Here is a 24314-nt window from a genome sequence, read left to right as displayed (position 1 = left end):
TCTGCTGTTCACAGCTCTGCATCCATATCACTTTCTTACCCCTACCATTTAGCATGGACTTTACTTTCTGCTTAGCTATGACTTATCTTAGCCAGTTATGTATGTTGAATGTCTTCCAACTGCTTCCCTACCCCGTCTCCACCCTTTTCCACCCTGCTGTGTGTCCTAGGAGGCTGACCTGTCTTAAAGGGCTCCCCTGGCCTCTGGCCTCCTAATGGCTTCAGCCCATGTGGAAGCCTGACAGGAGATGCTTATTATCCAGCTCCTTCCCATACAGTTGCTGATGACTTTCGTGACCAGATAGCCTTTCCCACACTCCTCTCTTTGGGTTCTGGAATTCTGGAAACCCCTCTTGGAGGCCGTTAGGCCTAGGGTGGATAATGGCCTTCCCTGGTGCATGAGATCCTGGTTATTTCTCCATCCCTTGTGGTTTACTTGCCTACACTGATTGATGGATTGGTTGATTAAGATGGTCTTGCTTTGTTGCCCAGGCTGGAGTGCAGTGGTGCAATCATAGGTCACTGCAGCCTCAACCTCCTGGGCTCAAGTGATCCTCCCACCTCAGCCTTTGGATTAGCTAGGAACATAGGTGTGCCACCACACCAGATTAATTTTTAATTTTTTTGTGGAGACGGGATCTCACTGTGTTGCCCAGGCTGGTCTGGAACTCCTGGGATCAAGCAATCCTCCTGCCTCGATCTCCCAAAGTGCTGGGATTACAGGCGTGAGCCACGGGCCCCCACCACCGCGTTTTAGGACACGTTCACATTGGAGTGTGCCCTCTGTTTCCAGCTGGGCCCCCTGACTGGTCACTGTGGTTTAATGGAATGTGGTGCCGGCAGCTGCCAGCGCCTGCCCTCTGAGAGGGGTGGCGAGGGGCATACAGGAACAGACTGCCCCTACTGTTGGATGACTGGGTTAAGTCGCTTTCCCTCTCTGGGTCTCTGTTTTCCAATATTTAACATAAATGTTGTGGGCTAAGTGAAATCCAAGTCCCTTCCAATTCTAACATGAGATTGTCCCGGAATATCTATTTTGTGTTCTGAATTTAATAATCGGTTGCAGAGGGCACCACAGGCAAATCTGTACTCTGAGTAGGTTGCTGCCACTCAATTATCTGACAGCAGCTGCGAACAGGTGGACAGTGTGTTTTCCATAAGCAGCGACGACTTTTGGAGGTGGATTCAGAGGTACAACTAAGCTGCGCAGCGCATCAGGGTTCAAGGGCATGGGGCTCCCGCAGCTGTGGCTGGGCAGAGCTGGGGCTGGTCCCTCCCTCCGGGAGCACAGGGCGGGCGGTCCAGCCTCACGCCTCTCGGTCTCCAGCCACACCCGGCCCGCGCAGGGGGCCCAACAGACTTCCTTTTCGGGCCTCAGTCTTCCAGTCAGCAAGGACAGACAATGACCCTTCTCGTCCCGCCAGAGGAGGCGACCGAGGTGCCTGAGCTCAGATACAGGCCGGCGGGCTCAGGAGGCGCGAGCGCGGATACAACCCGCGGGAGGAGCAAAAATCCCTGATGCGCGGCCGGGAAGGCGGGGCGGAGGACGGGGCCCACGCGATTGGTGCCCTGCCCTCCGCCCCAGCCAGTGAGCGGCGAGGGCGACTTGGGGGCGGGACGGAATCAGCCTTTAAGTTGCAGTGACGCGCTGGCGTCGCGGCTGCGCTTCGTAGACGCCGCGTGTCGCGGGTTGTACTCAGGCGCCGTCAGGTACCGCCCCGGCGCCGCAGTCGTGGGGCTCTGGCTTGGGCCCTGGCCGGGGTTCCCTGACGGCGGCGGGGGAGGCGGGCGGGCTCGGGGTGGCCGCGGTCGGGGTTCTGGGGATGCTGGCTGAGGGGGCGCGCTGGGCCTCGGCCGGGGAACGAGTGCCGCTTCCGCGGCCGGTTTACTCTGCGGGCGGCTCGGACCCGGGCGCCCTGGAGTCGCCGGCAGGCGCGCATCTTCAGGTGGCAGGGGCGTGGCACCCCACGGCTTGCAGGCCAGAGTACTGGTTCCAGCCCAGAGCGGCCGACGGGCGGGCGGGTGGGGCGGGTGGCAGGGAGAGGCTGAGGATGTGGCAGCTCCGCCTGCCAGACCAGGCGGAGCCGCCGCCCCCTGCGCTCGCGGCCTGTGGAGGCCAGGACTCGGCTCACCCGGCCCGGAGACCCCGAGGCGCCCCGGGGTTCCGGGGAGGAGGCCTTCGGGCACTCTCGATTCCTGGGGTCGGCGGGGAGGCTGCGTTCTGGGGACGGGGGAGCTGTGCAGTAAACAGGTGGCCCTGGTCACGCGGCGGGGGCGCTGATGCAGCCTTTGAGGGCTGGGTCCTCCTGGCCTACTTCTGCGCCCTGCAGATCGGCCTGCCCATCGCTCCCCTCTTCCAGCCTATGATTTTTTTTCTCCAGCTTCTGTCGCAATAAAGAAAATTACGGAAGCAGAACCTTCCTTACAGTAATGTGCAGGTTAATTAGATAGTGGGGGATGGGGGGGGGGGGGCAACAGGACTTTCAGCATGAAAACCTCGCTTTGAGGGCTTTTTGCAAATCCTGCTGAGCATCAGTAGATGGGCCTGACCGGTGCCTTTCCTCGGTCGCCTTCCCGGGCCGGACGGGAGCGGTCATTGTCTGCCCTTTGCTGGCGAGAGGACTGAGGCCCGAAGTCACCTGGGCACTCGCCCTGTGACCCACCGTCTCCTTTTGTCAGTCTACATCTTACGTTTTTGGTGTTCAGTTTTACCTCTTAGATAAATTACAGTGATAAGGAGGAAAAGAGAATGGCTTTGGAATGAAGTGGCTTTACCTTAAGAAATGACTAATGTTCAGTTTCTAAATTCTAAATTTCTTCGTCTGGGATTGAAAGGGTTTCTGTGGATAAGCCAGTTCTTTCAGTTAACCCCGGAACTGTTCTTTAGATTGTAATCCATCACTCTTATCCATGTGAAATGACAATGGACTCCTTTCACTAGAGTATCCTGGTTCTGTCTTTAGATGAATCTTTTCATAAAAACAAGAGTTAAATTAAAAAGCTTATTTTTGGCCAGGCACAGTGGCTCACACCTGTGTGCTCCCAGTACTTTGGGAGGCCCAGGCAGGCAGAGCACCTGAGGCCAGGAGTTTGAGACTAGCCTGGCCAACATGGTGAATGAAACCCCATCTCTACTAAAAATACAAAAATTAGCCAGACATCGTGGTGCGCGCCTGGAATCCCAGCTACTTGGGAGACTGAGGCAGGAGAATTGCTTGAATCCGGGAGGCAGAGCTTGCAGGGAGTTGAGATCATGCGACTGCACTCCAGCCTGGGCGACAGACTCCGTCTCAAAAAAAAAAAAAAAAAAAAAAAGCTTATAGTTTTGGGTTTGCAGTTTTTCATGGTGTTTAAGATTAGTGTTGCATCCCCCCTCCCAAAGAAAACCCAGTATAACTTTAAATAGTAAACATTTTTAAAAGACATTTTTTTTCCTTCAAAGCAACTGTCTTAATTTGTATTATGCCATAGCTTGCCCTTATTACAGTTATTTGTGTGCATATTTTATGCCCTTTAGTGAGTTCTTGAGGACCAGTCAAATCTCAAACATTTACAAATAGCGATGAAAGCACCGAATTTGGATGTGTGTGGAGGATGTGCTGTAGTTGACCCCAATCCTTTCTGAGTAGTAAAACTAGTTGTTTGCCAATGATGCACTTGACTTGAATTTTAGCCAGAATACTGATTACGTAAAAGAGACCTCTGTTGGTAGAACTTTTTTTTTTTTTTAAAAGGCCTGTGTTTGTGAATGGTTACCTCAGGAAAAGTAAATATTTGTCAAAATAGCAAGAACAAATTTACTCCTCAAGTTGAATATTTTAAGTGGCTTTTGGATGACTTTACACTGACTATTCTTTTAGAGTAAGAAAATAGTTTTTAAGAGTGTAGGCTAAATTAACTTCAAAATGCAGCCTTTTGTGGAAATTCTACTCTAGGTATGTTCTAATGTAGATGGATGGGCTAGATGGAGAGAGTAATGGTAGCCTGAAGGACTCTGTTAATTATGTGGATGAAACCTTCAGTGTTAGAATTCTAGCTTGCCAAGAGCAATTTGTTCTCATTTCCGGGACCTGAGTATGGGCCTCAGGTAGATGCATGATAGCAACCTGGAACACATTATTTTGACCTTTAAAGGCCATTAGATCTAATGAAGTAAACTCTTGATGAAGAGATGAGTTCTTCTAGATGAGGTCAGACAGTGAACACCCCCTCTTAGAGTTAGACTCAACTTGGTCAGGAATAGGTGATCCCATAGTCTTGATCACTTGCTACCTTGACTCCCTCAGGAGTCCTAAGTAAGACTGACGTCGTTTATTTGACAAAGGCCCACAGGATGCCCAACCTGGGCTAGGTTCTAGGAATGCAAAGTGAATTTTACTGTTTTTTAAAGGAGGTTAGAGTATAGACTTACAGGCATAAAAACAAGTGGCCTGAAGTGTTAGGACCCGTTACAAGTCTGCACAGTCCCGGGGAGTCTTTAGGAGGGACTTAAATAGTAACTTCTATAGGGAAGGGTGAAAGAAAAGCTAATGCGGATGCTAACTATGCATAGAAAAAATAACCAAATGTTAGTGATTATCATGCAAGTGTAAAATTGCAGGTAATTTTCTTGTCTGTGTTTTCTAATTTTTTATCAACTGAAAAATGGTGTGTGTGTGTGTCTTTTTAAATAGTTTTAAAAAGAAATCATGGCACTGTTGATTCTGATATTTCAGAAATTGGCTAGTTTTAAGGGCAAAAGGGAACTGAGTGGCCATTTTGTGCTGGATTTGGCACAATAACATTAACCCATTTAATCCTCAGTAACGCTTCAACCTCATTTTACAAATGGGGAAATTGAAGCTCAGAAAGATTGACAACATCACCCAGAGTTACTCTTAAGAACCACAGACAGAATTTAAAATCCCGGTCTCCAAACTCTGTATTTTCCACTTGATTCTCCTGGTTTTGAAACCTTTGGGGAAGAAGATATTATTGATGTTGGCTATTTTTAAGTCCATCTTAATTCTGCTGTAAGATTTCTCATACAGTGCCAAGCACAGTAACTTGAACACAGAAGGTTCTTTAATAGAAATGCGTTTACAGGATTTTGATACGTCATGGCGCATCGAGTTTCTGACCTTTCCCAATCGAATTAAATATCCAGACTTCATCTTAAAAACCTTAAGAATAGCTGACCCAGTGGTGTGCGCCTGTGGTCCCATCTCCTCCTGAGGCTGAGGCAGAAGGATCCCTCGAGTTTGAGGCCAACTTGGGCAACATAGCTGAGACTCCATCTGTAAGCGAAACGAAGCAAAAACCTTGAGAATGAGTATTCGTAATGTTTTGAATGTTATTATTTTATCACCAGTTATTCTTTAATAAAACTGCCTAAACTTGACAGGTAAATGAATTTTTCATTCCATTTCTGTTGGAAATTAGCTGTGCAGATAACTTTTATATAAAATAAGAATATTGAATTTAGATAATCTCAAGATATATATATATTTTGAGACTCGGTCTCACTTTATTGCCCAGGCTGGAGTGCTGGTGGCATAGATCGTGGCTCACTGCAGCCCAGAACTCAAGGCTCAAGAGATCTTTCCACCTTCGTCTCCTGAGTACTTGTTACTACAGGTACACGCCGCCACACCTGGCTCGTTTTCGTATTTTTTATAGAGACAGGGTCTCCCCATGATCTTTAACTCCTGGGCTCAAGTGATCTGCCTTGGCCTCCCAAAGTGCTGGGATAATAGGCGTGAGCCACTGTGCCTGGCCCTAGAAAGTTGTTACAGTTTAGAGCACCACTAAGTGTTGCCTGAGTGTTTTACTGCTAATTTGATAGGCAAAAATTAATGTTCTAATTTTTTAGTTGATCAAATAATTCATACTGAGTAAAGCATAAAGAGCCCAAGAAGGAAATCATATATGAGTATTTTAGACTTTGCAGTAGTATTTTGGGGAAGTTCTGTATGGTACGATTAGACATTTTTGCTAGCAGCTACTTCCAGTTTGATAATTCTTACATCACTTTTTTTTTGATTGTTGGTACCTACCCCTTTGAGATAAAGTCTGATGAAAGTTATGGACCACCTTCTTGGAAAAATATGAGTCTGCATATAATTCTGCATTTTATTTCAGGATATTTTGGGCTCTCTGCAGACTGTCCCTGGATTGTGGGTTAAAAATCTGTATTCTGGTCTGAACCGTGGGAAGAAAAAATAGTCGGTGAGTCTTTGGCAAACTGGAGTGCTGGATTTTGTTTAGTAATTGCAAATTCCTGAACATGCTGGATTTACTGGGTAGTGCCAAGTTTAAAGGGAAGTAAGCCAAACTCCGAGTATTATGTTTTGCTAATTTGGCAGCTCAAATCAAGAGTGCTGTGAGATTATACATGGTTTGACTTGTCATTGGTAGACTTCTGTTGAAACATGAATTAACTAGTCTTTTAGAAAGTAAGTATAGATAGAATAAGTATGCCTAGTTTTTAGCAGCTTTCTCCTAATCATGAATTTATCTTTAAGCTTTTTTTTTTTTCCTTCCAGAGGTGATTCCTATGCACATGCTCTAATTTCCTTTTAATTGTTAGTTTCCTTCATAGTTTAGTTTTTACTTCATGGCTTATCAGGATGCTTAATGGTAAATTGGGTACAAAGAGGTATGTGAAGCCTTGTGGAGGGGCTGGTTTTAGGGCTGGGGATGACTGGGAGAGTAGCCCTGACTCTGCCTTATGTGATGGGGCGGCAGGGTAAACAGCAGCCTGCTCAGTGATGTTTAGACTTTAAGGCTCATACAAGTAACAGATTGTGGTTTGTAGTTTGACACTCTGTAGTTCTCAGTTACCTTTTGCTAACAATAGCTTTTTTTTTTTTTTTTTTCCTTTTTTTTGAGTCGGAGTTTCACTCTTGTTGCTCAGGCTGGAGTGCAATGGTGCAATCTTGGCTCACTGCAGCCTCGGCCTCCCAGGTTCAAGTGATCCTCCTGCCTCAGCCTCCTGAGTAGCTGGGATTACAGGCATGCACCACCACACCTGGCTAATTTTGTATTTTCAGTAGAGATGGGGTTTCTCCATGTTAGTCAGGCTGGTCTTAAACTCCCGACTTCAGGTGATCCGCCTGCCTCGGCCTCCCAATGTGCTGGGATTATAGGCATGAGCCACTGCACCCAGCCAACAATAGCTTTTACGCTACAATTTTTTGAGGATAAGTTTTGTAGAAACAACCATCCTAGCAGAATAGATTGTTTTGTTTGGGAATCTCATATATATGTGTGTGTGTGTGTGTATGTGTGTATTTATGTATGTATGTATGTGTTTGGTCTAATTCAACTTACTGTGAACACTTTAAAGCTATTATAAGTTAGCATTCTTTTCCTAGTCTTTTTGCCTTTCACCTTTATTTATGATAAATTTGACCTACAGAAGTTTTAGGTATTTGTGGCTAAATAAAAGATTTTAGGCTGGGCACAGTGGCTCACACCTTTAATTCGAAAACTTTGGGAGGCCGTGGTGGGCGGATTGCTTGAGCCCAGGAGTTGAAGTCCAGTCTGGGAAACATGGCAAGACCCCCATCTCTACGGAAAATACAGAAATTAGCTGGGTGTGGTGGTGCCTGCCTGTAGTCCCAGCTACTAGAGAGGCTGAGGTCAGGTAATTGCTTGAGTCAGGGAGATTGAAGCTGCAGTGAACCGTAATCATACTACTGCACTCCAGCCTGGATGACAGAGCGAGACCCTGTCCTCCCCACCCTCGGGAGAAAAAAAAAAAAAAAAAAAAAGATTTGACTTTTTGTAGTTTAGATCTTTGGTGTTAAACAATTCCCATACCCCAGAAGTCAACTTTTTCCTCTCCACACCTGTTGTTTTTATTTTAGGATGGTCCCTTTTATTTTGGTAGAAACCAAATTCTACCTTAATTGCTTCACTCTCCATATACAAGGACAAACGAGTTGCCAGTCCCTCTGTCTCCTGCCCCATGCCTAGTTTCTGGCAATCTTCTCTGATTTGGTCTCCCTGCCTCTGGTCTCTGCCCTACGGTTGTAGCTGTCTCATAGCATCGTGCCTGATGGTATTGAACTGTGGTAGGCGCTTAACAAATACTTAGTGTTTAGTAGGTATTCGGTCAACACACAGTGCATTAGCTCTGGAAAGAGTCTCACTCTTACTGATTGGTTGATTGATTGACTGATTGACAGGGTATCACTCTGTTGCCCAGGCTGGCCTCAAACTCTTGGGCTCAAGTGATCCTCCTGCTTCAGCCTCCTGAGCAGCTGGGGGCTACAGGCACAATCCACCACACCTGACTCAAGATTCTCACTCTTTTTTTTTCTTTTATAGAGACTGTGTTGCCCAGGCTGGTCTTTAACTCCTTGGCTCAAGCAATCCTCCCGTCTTGGCCTCCCGAGGTGCTGGAATTACAGATGTGAGCTACTGCGCCTGGCCATTTTTTTTTTTTTTCTTGAGACTGGGCCTTACTCTGTCTCTCGGGTTGGAGTACAGTGGCACAATCTCAGTTCACTGCAGCCTCAACTTCCAGGCTCAAGCAATCCTCCCACCTCAGTCTTCCAAGTAGCTGGGACTACAAGTGCACACCACTACACCCAGCTAATTTTTCAATTTTTTGTAGTAATGGAGTGTTGCTGTGTTGCCCAGGCTGGTCTCAAACTCTGGGGCTTATGTGATCCTCTGGCCTCAGCCTCCCAAAGTGTTAAGACTATAGGCATAAGCCAAGGATTCTCACTCTTAATGCATTCTCTTTTCTTTGGACAGATCTGGTTTTTCTGCTTGAAGGACACAATGTTTTCCAAACTAGCACATTTGCAGAGGTTTGCTGTACTTAGTCGCGGAGTTCATTCTTCAGTGGCTTCTGCTACATCTGTTGCAACAAAAAAAACAGTCCAAGGCCCTCCAACCTCTGAAGACATTTTTGAAAGGGAATATAAGTATGGTGCGCACAACTACCATCCTTTACCTGTAGCCCTGGAGAGAGGAAAAGGTACGTTTCAAATTAATCTGTCTCTTCCCTTTTCTTGAAACCTTTTATAAAAAAAAATTGCTTCCATATTTTCTCAATATACATTTTTCTAGATGTATTTAATGTATATATTGCAGACACAGTTAATTCTTTTTTTTTGGTTTTGTTTTGTTTTTTTTTTGAGACGGAATCTCACTCTGTCACCCAGTCTGGAGTACAGTGGCACAATCTGGGCTCACTGAAACCTCCGCCTCCCGGGTTCAAGCGATTCTCCTCCCTCAGCCTCCTGAGTAGCTGGGACTACAGGCATGCGCCACCATACCCGGCTAATTTTTGTATTTTTAGTAGAGATGGGGTTTCACCGTGTTGGCCAGGCTGGTCTCGAACTCCTGACTCTGTGATCCTCCCACCTTGGGCTCCCAAAGTGCTGGGATTACAGGTGTGAGCCACTGCACCCGGCCAGTTAATTCATTTATTGAGTGTCTAGTGCTGCCGTGTTAGGTGCTATGGAGGCTTCAAAGAGGAACCATTGTCTTTGCCATGTGGACCTTACCAAGAGGGAATGCAAGAGAAATAAGGAAAGTATGGTCATATTGCTGTCATTTTTTTCTTTTAACTTTTATTTTGGCGTAATTTTAGACTTAAGAAACGTTGTAACAAGTAGTACTAACATTTTTCTTTTACTCTTCTCCCAGATTTTCCAAGTGCTAACTTTTTACTGCTTTGGTCTTAGTGTGTTCACTTCCTTCTTTTCTGCCCTCCCACGCCTGCATATTGTACATTGTTTTCTGACCTGTTTTGAGAGGAAGTTGCAGACATGACTCTCCCTTTTTTTTTTTTTTTTTGAGACGGAGCGTCGCTTTGTTGCCCAGGCTGGAGTGCAGTGACACGATCTCAGCTCACTGTAAATTCTGCCTCATGGGTTAAAGCAATTATCACGCCTCAGCCTCCAAGTAGCTGGGATACAGGCATGTGCCACCACACCTGGCTGATTTTTGTGTTTTTAATAGAGATGGGGTTTCACCATGTTAGCCAGGCTGCTCTCCAACTCTTGTGACTTCAGGTGATCCACTCGCTTCGGCCTCCCATAGTGCTGGGATTACAGGTGTGAACCACCACGCCTGGCCGTACATGACGTCTCTTTTATTTTTTGATAAGAAGTTTCACTCTTGTCGTTCAGGCTGGAGTGCAGTGGTGTGATCTCGGCACACTGCAACCTCTACCTCTTGGGTTCAAGTGGTTCTCCTGCCTCAGCCTCCCAAGTAGCTGGGACTACAGGTCCACACCACCTTGTCCAGCTAATTTTTGTATTTTTAGTAGAGACAGGATTTCATCATGTTGGCCAGGCTGGTCTTGAACTCCTGACCTCAGGTGATCCACCCGCCTCAGCCTCCCAAAGTGCTGGGATCATAGGCGTGAGCCACCGCGCCCTGCCACATGACATTTCTTTACCCATAGATACTTAGTGTGTCTTTCCTAAAACACAATGACTTTTTGAGATAGGGTCTCATTCTGTTGCCCAGGCTGGAGTACAGTGGTGCGATCATGGCTCACTGTAGCCTGGAACTCCTGGCTTCAGGTGATTTTCCCACCTTAGCTTCCCAAGTAGCTGGGACTACAGGTGTGCCCCACCATGCCTGGCTTATTTTTTGTAGAGATTAGATTTTGCCATGTTGCCTAGGGAGATCTTGCACTCCTGGTCTCAAGTGATCCTACCGCCTCAGCCTCCCACAGTGCTGGGATTGCAGTTGTGAGCCACCGTGCCCAGCTGACTTTCTCTTTTATAACCATAGAGTAATTGTAAAAATCAAGAACTTAACACTGGTACAGCACCGTGAGTCTGGAGACCTAATCCAGATGTTGTTTGTTCTCTTTTATAACAAAAGAAAAACCTCTGATGAGTTGCATTCAGTTGTCATGTTTAGTTTTCTGTAACCCAGAACAGTTCCTCAATTCTTCTTGGGTGTCTTGGTCTTCTTTCCCTTTGTGTTAAGTATCTTGTGGGGACAGAGTGTAAAACTCTGTAAATACCCAGTTACTCATGAAGTTTTACGCACAATTTTAGCATCCACTAATGATTCTTGCCTGAATAAATGATTACTGTGATAGTTGCCAAATGGTGATTTAATCTATAATTTGGAATAAATAACAGCCTTAACCAAATAAAACCAAAATTTATTACTTAGCTTTGTACCAGAAAATGACAATATAAGAGTATCACACATTTTTGTCATTTGCCTGTATTTTATTTGGTGCCAGTATTATAGACATATCTTCTTTTGAACTGTGGAAAATCTGTTTCATATTACATGACACGGCAACATTGTTTTACTTTCCCACTAGCAATGTATGAGAGTGCCAATTTCTTCAGATCCTGTCAAAACTGGTTTTTTAAATTATAACCATCTCAGGGAGTGTGAGATGGTATCTCATTATGGTTTTAACTTGCATTTTCCTAATGATTAGTGACGTTGTACATCTTTTCATGTGTTTCTTAGCCATTTGTATATCTTCTTTGAAGAAACAGCTATTCAAGTCTTTCCTCATTTCTTTTTTTTTTTTTTTTCTTTTTTTTTGGAGATGGAGTCTCACTCTGTCACCCAGGCTGGAGTGCAGTGGCACGATCGCGATCTCGGCTCACTGCAAGCTTCGCCTCCTGGGTTTACGCCATTCTCCTGCCTCAGCCTTCTGAGTAGCTGGGACTACAGGGGCCCGCCACCGTGCCCAGCTAATTTTTTGTATTTTTGGTAGAGATGGGGTTTCACCGTGGTCTCGATCTCCTGACCTTGTGATCTGCCCGCCTCAGCCTCCCAAAGTGCTGGGATTACAGGCGGGAGCCACCGCGCCCGGCTTTTCCTCATTTCTTAAATTGGGTTGTTTGTCCTTTTGAAATTGAGTTGTAAGAGTTCTGGAAGTTAGATCTTATCAGACACATGATTTACAATTTTTTTTTCCATCCTAAGGGTTATTATAGACTATTTCTCATAATTTTTGTCTGTTATGTATAACTTCTGCTTTTTTATTTTAAAATTTTATTTATTTATTTTATTTTATTTATAGGCAGGATCTTGCTCTGGTGCCCAGGCTGGAGTGCAGTGGCACAATCTCAACTCACTGGATCCTCTACCTCCCAGGCTGAAGCAATCCTCCCACCTCAATCTCTGTAACTGGGACCATACCTATGCCCGGCATTTTTCTATAGAGTCAGGGATTTTGCTGTGTTGTCCAGGCTGATCTGGAACTCCTGGGCTCAAGCGATCCCTGCCTTGGTCTCCCAAAGTGTTAGGATGACAGGCGGGAGCCATGGCTCCCGGCCTAACTTCTCCTCTTAAATTCTAATTTTGGGTCCTAAATCTTAGAATTAGGTAAAGGTTTTACTCCACAGTTTATAACCTTTTTGTGTTATTTTTGTTAAATGTGTATTTTGAAGCCAGGCAGACAAAATACAGTTCTTAATAATTCCTTACAAATCAAAGTTTATTATGCCTGAGCTAAAACAAGCTTTAACTACAAATATATAAATACTATATATATATATAACTACATATAACTATATATAACTATAACTATGTATATATATAGCTACAAATATATAAATAGAGGTTCATATGTAGGCATTCAGCGGGCTTCCTAGCACTCTTAATCTTTGGACTTCATGCCACATAGTAATTGTCTAAAATAATTTTCCTTTCTTATATATTTAGGTATTTACTTATGGGATGTAGAAGGCAGAAAATATTTTGACTTCCTGAGTTCTTACAGTGCTGTCAACCAAGGGCATTGTCACCCCAAGATTGTGAATGCTCTGAAGAGTCAAGTGGACAAATTGACCTTAACATCTAGAGCTTTCTATAATAACGTACTTGGTGAATATGAGGAGTATATTACTAAACTTTTCAACTACCACAAAGTTCTTCCTATGAATACAGGTAAAATGTTTCCCTTTTTTGTTAAATACCCTCAAAAATAACCTTTTTATTTTTTGATTGTTTAACATTTAAAAAAATCCGAACATTTTTCTCTCCTGATAGGAGTGGAGGCTGGAGAGACTGCCTGTAAGCTAGCTCGTAGGTGGGGCTATACCGTGAAGGGTATTCAGAAATACAAAGCAAAGATTGTTTTTGCAGGTATGTGAAATTAAATATTAACTTCTATGATTGAAACATACAATATAATTTACTGTGGCCAGGTGTGGTGGCTCATGTCTGTAATCCTAGCACTTTGGGAGGCCAAGACAGGAGGATTCCTTGAGCCCAGGAGTTCATGACCAGCCTTCTGGGCAACATAGGGAGACCCTGTCTCTATTTAAATTAAAAAAATAAAAAAAATAAAAAAAAATAAAAAATATATATACACACACACATTTATATATTTTATATATAAAAACATTATATATGTAATTTATTGTTTTAATTTACTGATGAAATACTTGTAATATGTTTTGCCTAGTACATGGTACGTACTTGCTGAATGTTTCATAACAATTAATGAGGGATTTCTTCTTCTTGGAGATTATTTCTTCATGTATGGGTTTCTCTTTCTGAACTCCCTATTCCTCTCATTTGCCTGTCAGATTTTTTTTATAGCAGTTATCCAGTTAATTAGATAGTCTTACTGGTGGAGGGTTTGTGTTGGGTGCTGGGGTTGGGTGAAGTTAGTGTGGGGCCATGGCCTACGTAGACTGTGGTTTGTTGGAGGTGCTGTTATGCCATGTTCCTCTTAGAAGCTGTTGGAAAGAGGAGGCTTGGAGTTGCCCTTGTTAGGCTTCTGGGACTGGTTGAAAGGAATAACTTGAATTTTGGTTAGGGAGACTGGTAATTAATTGAGTAGATGTAGTTTGACTGTTGGATTCTTTATATGATGTTCACTTGTTTTTTAAGCTTTATTTTTTTAAAAACAGGTATGTATAGATTTGTCGCTATAATGGTCAAAGTTCATTCTTGTGATCATTGAAATCATTAAATATTCTGCCTTGTGAACACATGCAGTTAAATGATAAACCCTATAACGTAATAGAATCCAGAGTTCAACTGAAGGCCAGAGGTAATTGGTAATTGAGGGGACAGATTGGTATTCCCAAAGAAGAAATCTTTGCAAAACTCTGGAACTTGCCATTTAAAAATCTTGTGCTTTCATTGTAGGACAACATAACTGTCTCTTGCAAACAAAAATGGTGTTTCTGGTGATTTTCATTCTTATAGACTGTGTCCAGTCTCTTTCTTAATAGCAAAGGGTGCAAAGATGTTTTCACCTGAGTATTGAAAGAAGCTGGTGAGTCAGTGGGGTGGAGAGACAGAGGAAGACTGTCCCTAACTGTAAGTCCCTTATACCTGCAGGGTAAGTGACCAAGGATGAGGTTCCTGAGGCTAGGCAGGGGAAAGAAAATAGGCTTATAGTCTAATCAGTGCATTTCTTCTTGAACAAACCTAGTCAAAATCAATGTGCTATTGTTTGTGGACAAGTAAAAGAAGAGACTACTTGTAGGTAAGGGATGCTGGTGAAAGACGCTTTGCAAGAATAGTAATTAGAACAAGATGAAGCCAAAATACGATAATCCAGCACTGATTAATTGAGTTGCTGCTGGCAGAGATGGTAAGAAGATAAAAACATTCATGATGTCACAAACTCCCAACCTGTCATTTTACATGGTGTCTTTCCTTCTTGAATTTAACCCTCTCTGAAACTATCCAGCTCACTTGCTTTACTGGTTTATGTTAAGTGTTTTTTCCCTACTAGAAAGGAAGCTCCCTGAGGACAGGAATCTTGCCAGTTGTGATCCTGATCTATTTCCCAATGTTTTTTTTTTTTTTTTTGAGACGGAGTTTCACTCTTGTCACCTAGTCTGCAGTCTGGAGTGCAATGGCACAATCTTGGTTGACTGTAACCTCCGCCTCCAGGGTTCAAGTGATTCTCCTGCTTTAGCCTCCTGAGTAGCTGGGATTATAGGTGCCCACTACCACGCCCAGCTAATTTTTGTATTTTTAGTAGAGACAGAGTTTTGCCATGTTAGCCAGGCTGGTCTTGAACTCCTGACCTCAGGTGATCCACCTGCCTTGGCCTCCCAAAGTGCTGGGATTATAGGCGTGAGCCACTGCACCTGGCTTCCCCAACATCTTTATTATTATTATTATTATTATTATTTTTTTTTTTTGAGACAGTCTTGCTTTATCACCCAGGTTGGAGTGCAGTGGTGTGATCTCGGCTCACAGCAACCTCTGCTTCCTGGGTTCAAGCGATTCTCGTGTCTTAGCCTCCTGAGTAGCTGGGACTACAGGTGTGCACCACTGTGCCTGGCTAATTTTTGTATATTTAGTAGAGATGGAGTTTCACCGTGTTGGCCAGGCTGGTCTTGAACTCCTGACCTCAGGTGATCTGCCCACCTCGGCCTCCCAAAGTGCAGGGATTACATACGTGAGCCATTATGCCCGGCCTATTCCCCAACATCTAAAACAATGCCTCACATAGTAGATCCTCAGTCACCTTTATTAACAGATAAAAAATGTTCCAGAAGAAAGGGAAACCTCTGTCATTTAGCATCATAAAGGATTGTAATATCAAGGAAGGCAAAATGGAAGCATGTTTGGATTGCTTGAAGATCTTTTCTCCAAATGAAATTGGAAATGCATTCTGTTGTTAGCCTCCAGTATTGGAGTTTTGAAAGGAAAACTGCTAATTGTGAAGGATATTCTCTTTCTCATATAAGTATCATAAATGCACCTTCTCTAGAAAGCATGCACTGAAGACCTCAATTACCTCAATTGTTAGGGCTTGTTACTGGGTTGGGGATTATTGAAAGAAAAGTAAGTTATCTAACTTCAGGGGCTATATATTCCAGTCAAGAGGCTCAGTAGAGAGAAAAGACTAAAATAGGAATTACAAGGCCAGACCTAGTGGTCTTGTGTCATAGGAGGTATGGTGTTTAATATCAGACTTTGTTTTAACAATTGAAAGCCCACTGAAGGTGCACTAAAGCAAACCCTTGATTATTTTTTGAGTCAAACTTCTTGTGGTGTTTTGTGGGGATAGTGCTTATTGAATTTTGGGTTTCTTTGAAATAATCGCTGTTTGTTTCTCCTTTCTAGCTGGAAACTTTTGGGGTAGGACGTTGTCTGCTATCTCCAGTTCCACAGACCCGACCAGTTACGATGGTTTTGGACCATTTATGCCGGGATTCGACATCATTCCCTATAATGATCTGCCTGCACTGGAGGTATTTCACTAGCGTCATGGTGCTTAGCTCATTGTGAATAGAAATTAAAGCTGTTGAATATATGAATTCAAAATACATTATATGACAGTAATGCAAATTTATCTCACTTAAGTTAGGCCACGATTTCAGACTTGTTCTCAGTAGCGAGCAATTAGTTTCCAACACAGAGAAAGCTGAGTTCTGTGATCTACTCTGTAGAGTCCGCCAGCTGCTTTAGATGTGTGTCCTTCATAACAATTAACTTGGGTATACCTGCTTTTACTTGCTAGGTAAAATTTCTGTTTTTAGCTAGCTTTTTAAAATTATGAAGTGGAAGACTTTAAAAGAAAGCCTTAAGTTGGGTTTAAAAGGCTATTTACTTTAGATTTAATTTAAGTAATTAATTTCTGTATTTGAGACAGAGTCTCACTCTATCACCCAGGCTGAAGTGCAGTGGCACAATCTCGTCTCACTGCAAACTCCGCCTCCTGAGTTCAAGTAATCCTCCTGCCTCAGCCTCCCAAGTAGCTGGGACCACAGGCACACACCACCACACCCAACTCACTTTTCTATTTGCTTTAGAGACATGGTTTTTCCCTGTTGGCCAGGCTGGTCTCGAACACTTGACCTCAAGTGATCTGCCCACCTTGGCCTCCCAAGGTGCTGGGGTGACAGGCATGAACTGCTGTGCCCAGCCAGATTTAATTCATACTACATTTATATATTAGAAAACAGGCTGGGCATGGTGGTACATGCCTGTAATCCCAGTGCTTTGGGAGGCCAGGGCTGGAGCACTTATGTTTAGGAGTTCAAGACCAGCCTGGGCAGCATAGGGAGAGCCTGTCTCTACAAAAAAATTTAAAAATCAAGGTCAGGCACGGTGGCTCACGCCTATAATCCCAGCACTTTGGGAGGCCAAGGCAGGCAGATTGCTTGAGGTCAGGAGTTGTGATGAATCTGGCCAACATGGTGAAACCCTGTCTCTACTAAAAATACAAAAAAAATTAGCCAGGTGTGGTGGTGTTCGCCTGTAATCCCAGCTACTTGGGAGGCTGAGGCAGAAGAATTGCTGGAACCCAGAACACAGAGGCTGCAGTAAGCCAAGATCGTGCCGCTGCACTTCAGCTTGGGTGACAGAGTGAGACTCTATCTCCAAAAAAGAAATAAAAAACCAAAATAAATAAAAAATTAGCTGGGCATGGTGCGCAGCTACTTGGGAGGCTGAGGCAGGAGGATCACCTTGAGCCCAGGAGTTTGAGACTTTAGTGGGCCCTGTTTGTGCCGCTATACTCCAGCCTGGGCAACAGAATGAGGCAAAAAAGGAAATGTAGGCTAGTGTAACTTAAAGGTGAAGTATTTGGAGCTTCTGATAATTGAATGGCAGTGAATTTGAAGTCTTCCACTTCAAATTCTTGTGAAGTCAGAATTTATGTTAGTGCAAAAACTTGTTTTGCATACTTCATAGAAAATATGTGTGGTGTATGCTTTCAGATTTCCAAGTGTGGTAGAAAGAATATTATTAAAACCTATTCCTATTTCTTTTGTAGCGTGCTCTTCAGGATCCAAATGTGGCTGCGTTCATGGTAGAACCAATTCAGGGTGAAGCAGGCGTTGTTGTTCCGGATCCAGGTTACCTAATGGGAGTGCGAGAGCTCTGCACCAGGCACCAGGTTGTCACGTTTGCTGTTTGTGATAAGACTGAATGGGCTCCTGCCCTTACATTAGTTTCCACTAGAGGGCGATGGCATTCTAAGAGCTTTAGTACTTTCTAGTGCTTAGAAACGACTTTTTCCTGTCTCTGGCCTTGTCCTGGGCCCGGTGCGGAGCTGCAGATTTGGCCTTAACAGCATTTCCTTCCTCGCTGCTCTAAGAGCCTTTCACTGTGAGCCCCTGCAAGCCCTTTGTTGTATTCTCTCCTGCTTTCTCCCAGGGCTGATAGTAGTATATTTTATTTACCATTGGCGAGTTCTTGTCACATATTAAATGTTTGTGGAATAAACAAATAAATTAATTTGCTCCCAGAGGGTAGTTATGTCCAGAAAAGCCATACAAAACCCTCAGCTTTGCATCAGCACCGTTTCACTGTGTAGAGCAGGGCAGAATGGGCCTTTAGGGAGATAGTGGCCTGACAAAGGAAATAGTTGGTGAGTCTGCAGGATTCTCATAGAATAGTCTTGATATTGTGTGTGTAGTCTACAGGATTCTCATAAAAATAGTCTTGAAATTGTGTGTGTAGTTTTTACAAATTGTGTGTGTAGTTTTTACAAATCCGAGGGCACATCAGAGTTACACATTTATTGTTGGTGGGGGAACAGTGAAATAAAGATGGCTATTTTCCCTGTGGAAATGAAAATGATCACTAATGGAGTTAAGTTTTTTTCCCCAATAGGTTCTGTTTATTGCTGATGAAATACAGACAGGATTGGCCAGAACTGGTAGATGGCTGGCTGTTGATTATGAAAATGTCAGACCTGATATAGTCCTCCTTGGAAAGGCCCTTTCTGGGGGCTTATACCCTGTAAGTTTCATGTCCCCCCTCTTTCCATTTCCTACTCTTGTAAAATATACCCCTAAAGTATTTATACATCAGCTGATTGTGACAATAATGCCTTTCAGATGGTTTGATTTTACCAAGTGTGCTGTAGGCCACTTGGAATATCTGTAATAAAAACATTTAAGGTACCAGTGTGTGACCCACTTACTTATTGCCTGAAGAATTGAGTGTGCATTGGAATTTGCTATGACATTGGATTTGGGTGGAAACAATTTACTCTCAAAGGACTCCTGTAGACTCCTGTCCTTTTTTCCAGTGTTCAGAAGCATGGCATATTACTAATTGTTTAAAACCATGACTGGTGAACATAGAGACTGAAAAAATTAATGTTTGTTGTAGTTCATGTCTTGGGTTTGCCTTTCAGAGCCAGTAATTGTTACTGTATCAGAGGTCTCTGAAGTATAGATGGTTTTGCTGAATAGACAAAACTTTTGCTAAAAAGAGTTGCTCAACTTTGTTTTTTAAGCATTTAAACAAAGCATTTCATCTTGACGTTGGAAGGAATTGTGGAATTACATCATTGCAGAAATAGCTTTTCTCTTTTAGTTGCAAAAGTATATTGTTTTGTGCCATTTGTACCTAAAGTATTTGTAATGTTTTAGGGTATGACTTAGTTTGTTGCCAGTAGTTTCAGGCTGGCAGATGTAAACTCTTGTTGAAGTCATTAAGTATCAGCTTCTTGGCCAGGTGCGGTGGCTCACGCCTGGAATCCCAGCACTTTGGGAGGCTGAGGTAGGCAGATCACCTGAGGTCATGAGTTCAAGACCAGCCTGGCCAACTTGGTGAAACCACATCTCTACTAAAACTACAAAAAAAAAAAAAAAATTGCATGTGTGGTGTGGTGGTGGGCGCCTGTAATCCCAGCTACTTGGGAGGCTGAGGCAGGAGAATTGCTTGAGTCCGGGAGGCAGAGATTGCAGTGAGCTGAGATCACGCCACTGCACTCCCGCCTGGGTGACAGCGAGACTCTGGGGGTAAGAATGCTTAGTAGAATGCTTAGTGCTGAGAAATGACGTGGTGAATTGACTGTCTTTCAGGTGTCGGCAGTGCTATGTGATGATGACATAATGCTGACCATTAAACCGGGGGAGCATGGATCCACATATGGTGGCAATCCACTAGGCTGCCGAGTGGCCATCGCAGCCCTTGAGGTAAAAACTGATACAGCCACACAGTGTCTATTCTTTAAAGCAATGTTGAGGTGATTTTTAATTTGGGCTCACTGGTATAATAAGACATTCAATAAGAATGCCAAATATTAGAAGACATGAAGTACAGAGGAAAAATTTTAGGAACAAGATATTCTCAAAAAGTAATTTTAACTTGGCCTAGTAGACTGGATTTCTTCCATGGGCTTCCTGAGTTCACAGACACCTGGTGCTTAGGGTTCTTCGGCCCTTGCTGGCCCTCACAGAACTCTCAACTGTGACCCACCTACCAGCCCTGTCATTTTGCTTAGCAAGCAAGTCTTCTTTTAAGTGTGGATTTATAATGTTTTCAGGCCGATTTTTTTAAGTGCCTGCTGAAGGCATACAATTATTATGTAATCTCTGAGGATAGATCTTTGTGGAGGGGAAGAAACTATTGCAGTTTAAGAATTACATTTCCTCCATTGATGTATTCAATTAATGACAGTATGTGAGTTGGATTAAATAAACTTTAATCCTTATTTTGCCATGAATGATTGGTAATAGATTTGTGACGAAAGCAAGGCTCTGAGCTAGTGTATGTTTAATTAGAAATTAATACAGGCTTTGAAAAATAGCAATGAAGGTTAAGTTCCTCTGGTCTTTAGTCATGTTTTTCCTGTGCTTACAGTCCCCGTTGTCCTCCAAAGAACAACAAAAAAAAGGACAGTCTTAACATTTATATAATTTTTTTTAAAATGTAGGTTTTAGAAGAAGAAAACCTTGCTGAAAATGCAGAAAAATTGGGCATTATCTTGAGAAATGAACTCATGAAGCTACCTTCTGATGTTGTAACTGCCGTAAGAGGAAAAGGATTATTAAACGCCATTGTTATTAAAGAAACCAAAGGTATGGAGATAAAACTTTTACTCAAGATAATTTTTTTAGAAAGACCTAAAATACACTTGGTATTTTATTTTATTTATTTATTTATTTTTCGAGACAGTCTTGCTCTGTCTTCCAGGCTGGAGTGCAGTGGTGCGATCTTGGCTCACTGCAGCCTCTGCCTCCTGGGTTTGGGCAGTTCTTTGCCTCAGCCTCTTGAGTAACTGGGATTGATTACAGGTGCATGTCACCATGCCTGGCTAATTTTTGTATTTTTAATAGAGACGGGGTTTCACCATGTTGGCCAGGCTGATCTCGAACTCTGAACTTGTGATCCGCCTGGCTTGGCCTCCCAAAGTGCTGGGATTACAGGCGTGAGCCACCACGCCTGGCCACACTTGTTTTTTTTTTTTTTTTAAGATGGAGTCTTGCTCTGTCGCCAGGCTGGAGTGTAATGGTGCTATCTTGGCTCACTGCAACTTCCAGTGCCCTGGTTCAAGTGATTCTCCTGCCTCAGCCTCCCAAGTAGCTGGTATTATAGGCATATGCCATCATGCCCAGGTAGTTTTTGTATTTTTAGTAGAGATGGGGTTTCACCATGTTGGTCAGTATGGTCTGTCTCCTGACTTCATGATCCGCCCGCCTCGGCTTCCCAACATGCTGAGATGACAGGCATGAGCCACCGCGCCCGGCTATACTTGGGATTTTAATTGGTTGTTGGTTCTGTTTGAAACTGTTGACTGACATAATGACCAAGCCTTTTAGATAGATTATTGTCTGATTTATAATTACATTAAGAGTATAAAAAATATAGCTGTTTTCTAAATGAAGGCACATTTAACCAATTTGACTCTTGTTCCTTTAAGACATTTGTTTTTCTGCCTTAAGTTAGTCAGGCGGTATTTAGAGAGTTCAAGTTTTTTTGTTGGTGAGTCTGGACTAGAAAATGTCCTCTTCGCTCTCCTTCCCTCCCTCGCTTTCATGCTTTGTGTCAGTAGAGGTTATAGGAGCAGCAGTAACAATGACATGAGTGACAGTGATGGTGTCAATAAGAAAAGTAATGCTGGCTGTCACTTAATTGGGTGTTTTAGTACATCCTTTATAACCCTTAAGTGTTCCTTGCTGGATATTCTTGTGATAACTCTTCCTTTTAAAGCAACGATTCCAACCTCCCAACCTTGGCTGCACTTAAAGAATCACCTGGGGAGCTTTTTAAAAAAATGAGTCAAAGCCTGGCCTTACCCCAGGGATTCTGATTTGACGCATCTGGGGTGGGGCACGGGCATTAGCAATAGCCTTTAAGGTGATTCTGATGTGTAGCCAGGTTGAGAATCGTAGCCATAAAATGTTGAGCTCAGGAAGTGAGTCCCTTTTCAGAATGTGTAGTGTTCACTGGGTTTTGAGTATTGCCTATTTTATGTTAGTTAATCATCTGTTTCATACCCAAGTTCCTTTTTTTCTTTTTTAAAATTTTATTTGTTTATTTTATTTATTTGTTTTTTGAGGCAGAGTCTCGCTCTGTGGGGCTTGAGTGTCTGTCACCAGGCTGGAGTATAGTGGCGTGATCTTGGCTCACTGCGACCTCCACTCCTGGGTTCAAGTGATTCTCCTGCCTCAGCCTCCTGAGTAGCTGGGACTACAGGTGTGTGCCACCACGCCCAGCTAATTTTTGTATTTTTAATAGTGGTGGAGTTTCACCATGTTGGCCAGGATGGTCTCGATCTCTTGACCTTGTGATCTGCCAACCTCGGCCTCCCAAAGTGCTGGGATTGCAGGTGTGAGCCACCATGCCCAGCCCATACCCAAGTTCTTTTGCATTAGTTCCTTGTGTGATTAATACAGCAGCCTTAGCACTTTTGTTTTTTTTTTTTGGCCTGATCTTTTTCATTTATGAAACACTATGATATGTCTAATCATATCATTCAAACCTAGTTATGTGCTTGCTGAAAAGTGAAAAGTAACTTCACTTTTAGGAGTAAAAACAAACCAAGCTTGCAACTCCAAGCTTCCCTTCCTTTTTTATTTTTTTTAATTTTTTTTAAGATGATATCTTGCTCTGTCACCAGACTGGAGTGCAGTGGCGTGACCTCTGCTCACTGCAGCCTCCACCTCCTGGGTTCAAGCGATTCTCCTGCCTCAGTCTCCTGAGTTGCTGAGACTACAGGTGCGCGCCATGACGCCCAGCTAATTTTTGTATTTTTAGTAGAGATGGGGTTTCATCATGTTGGCCAGGATGGTCTCGATCTCTTGACTTTGTGATCTGCCCGCCTCGGCCTCCCAAAGTGCTGGGATTACAGGTGTAAGCCACCACTCCCAGCCCAAGCTTCCCTTATTTGAGCAAGTTCTGGGAATTTTGTTTTGCTGGGCTGCACTTTGCCCATACATATGGCAAGGGATGTTTAAACATTTATCTTTGAGCATGTATGTTTTACTATTTTTCTTTAGATTGTGATGCTTGGAAGGTGTGTCTACGACTTCGAGATAATGGACTTCTGGCCAAGCCAACCCATGGTGACATCATCAGGTTTGCGCCTCCGCTGGTGATCAAGGAGGATGAGCTTCGAGAGTCCATTGAAATTATTAACAAGGCCATCTTGTCTTTCTGAGGGTAGCCAGCTGTTTTCAGTGGTCCCGGGGAGCCAGCTGGAGACAGGTGGTCCTGTAAAAGCTTTGTTCTTAATGCGGGCACATTCCACTCCCATGAGTCTTCAAAAACTTTTTTTTTTGAATATATATTTTTTTCAGTTGATACATAATAGAACAACGTTTCTGAACCTGCTATTTGCTTTGTAACATAACTAAGAGAATGTAATGGCATATATATTCAGTGAAAGTGTTTTGATGTGCATGTGTACTTTCTAAGTGAAATGCATCTATATACAGACAGCCTCTAAATCAAGTTCTTCAGTATAATTTATATATGTTTTTATAATTTCCTCACTGGTATAAGTGTTTCATATTTGAAAAAGTTATCTCTGGGGTGTTACATAAAAGGCTTCACCTTATAAAATGAAATCATTGTTATTGAATTTTAGGAAGGATTAATGGTTAAGTGTATATAAAATACTAGCATTAAGTAAACTTCATATTGGCCAACACCAGGGTTGTATTCTATGGAAGTCATTATTTTGAATTAAGAATTAGTGTTTAACATTCTTAAATTGTTTTGAGTGCTTGATTATAATTTGTAAAAAATGTTTATTTTCAATATTTCTTTAAATTTAAAATAAAGCTTATATTTCAGATGTCTGTTTTGTGATGAGTTTTAACCTTAAAAAGAAGAAGCTGAGGCAAAATTAATACAGAATGTTTGGGTGGGCCAAGGCTGGGGGCTGCAGCTCGGGACACACTTCCAGGTTGCCCTGGAGAGTTCTCCAGAGAACATTTTTTAAAGGAAAAAGGATAGATCGGCTGCTCTCATGCCCTCTACTGACACAAGGTGAGGGGTGATTACGAAAGTTGTTTGTCAGGAATTCTCATTGGTTTACAGAACTAACCTTGGTTAGTGATTGGCTGTTTGTTTGTCAGGAATTCTCATTGGTTTACAGAACTAACCTTGGTTAGTGATTGGCTGTAGCTGTTGAACTGGAGGGTATATGGCATTTGATAG

At 43.1% G+C, this 24314-nt stretch overlaps 1 protein-coding gene across 3 annotated transcripts; it reads left to right on the top strand.

Annotated features, from left to right (window-relative positions):
• The first annotated feature begins 1623 nt into the window (after nucleotides 1–1623).
• Nucleotides 1624–23949, top strand: OAT (ornithine aminotransferase). 3 transcript variants are annotated; one of them, XM_073019436.1, is made up of 12 exons: nucleotides 1624–1709; nucleotides 6120–6206; nucleotides 8313–8397; nucleotides 8745–8970; nucleotides 12654–12878; nucleotides 12981–13076; nucleotides 16032–16159; nucleotides 17686–17808; nucleotides 18528–18656; nucleotides 19730–19843; nucleotides 20584–20728; nucleotides 23150–23949. In XM_073019436.1, exons 4-12 carry the CDS (start codon nucleotides 8772–8774, stop codon nucleotides 23308–23310), a joined length of 1320 nt encoding a protein of 439 aa, XP_072875537.1. In that variant the 5' UTR covers nucleotides 1624–1709; nucleotides 6120–6206; nucleotides 8313–8397; nucleotides 8745–8771; the 3' UTR covers nucleotides 23311–23949. The 3 variants fall into 3 exon arrangements, with proteins under 3 accessions (XP_072875537.1, XP_007962526.1, XP_007962527.1); XM_007964335.3 differs by lacking the exon at nucleotides 8313–8397; XM_007964336.3 differs by lacking the exons at nucleotides 6120–6206; nucleotides 8313–8397.
• Nucleotides 23950–24314: the final 365 nt, after the last annotated feature.

This window comes from Chlorocebus sabaeus, chromosome 9, assembly GCF_047675955.1.
Source record: "Chlorocebus sabaeus isolate Y175 chromosome 9, mChlSab1.0.hap1, whole genome shotgun sequence".
NCBI classification, from domain to species: domain Eukaryota; kingdom Metazoa; phylum Chordata; class Mammalia; order Primates; family Cercopithecidae; genus Chlorocebus; species Chlorocebus sabaeus.
This window is presented reverse-complemented; position numbering and strand designations above follow the sequence as displayed.

Coding starts and splice junctions, on each gene's coding strand:
- OAT (XM_007964336.3), top strand. CDS start 8,772: ATGTTTTCCAAACTAGCACATTTGCAGAGGTTTGCTGTACTTAGTCGC. Junction 13,077..16,031: donor AGCAAAGATTGTTTTTGCAG/GTATGTGAAATT, acceptor TCTCCTTTCTAG/CTGGAAACTTTTGGGGTAGG. Junction 18,657..19,729: donor TTTCTGGGGGCTTATACCCT/GTAAGTTTCATG, acceptor ACTGTCTTTCAG/GTGTCGGCAGTGCTATGTGA.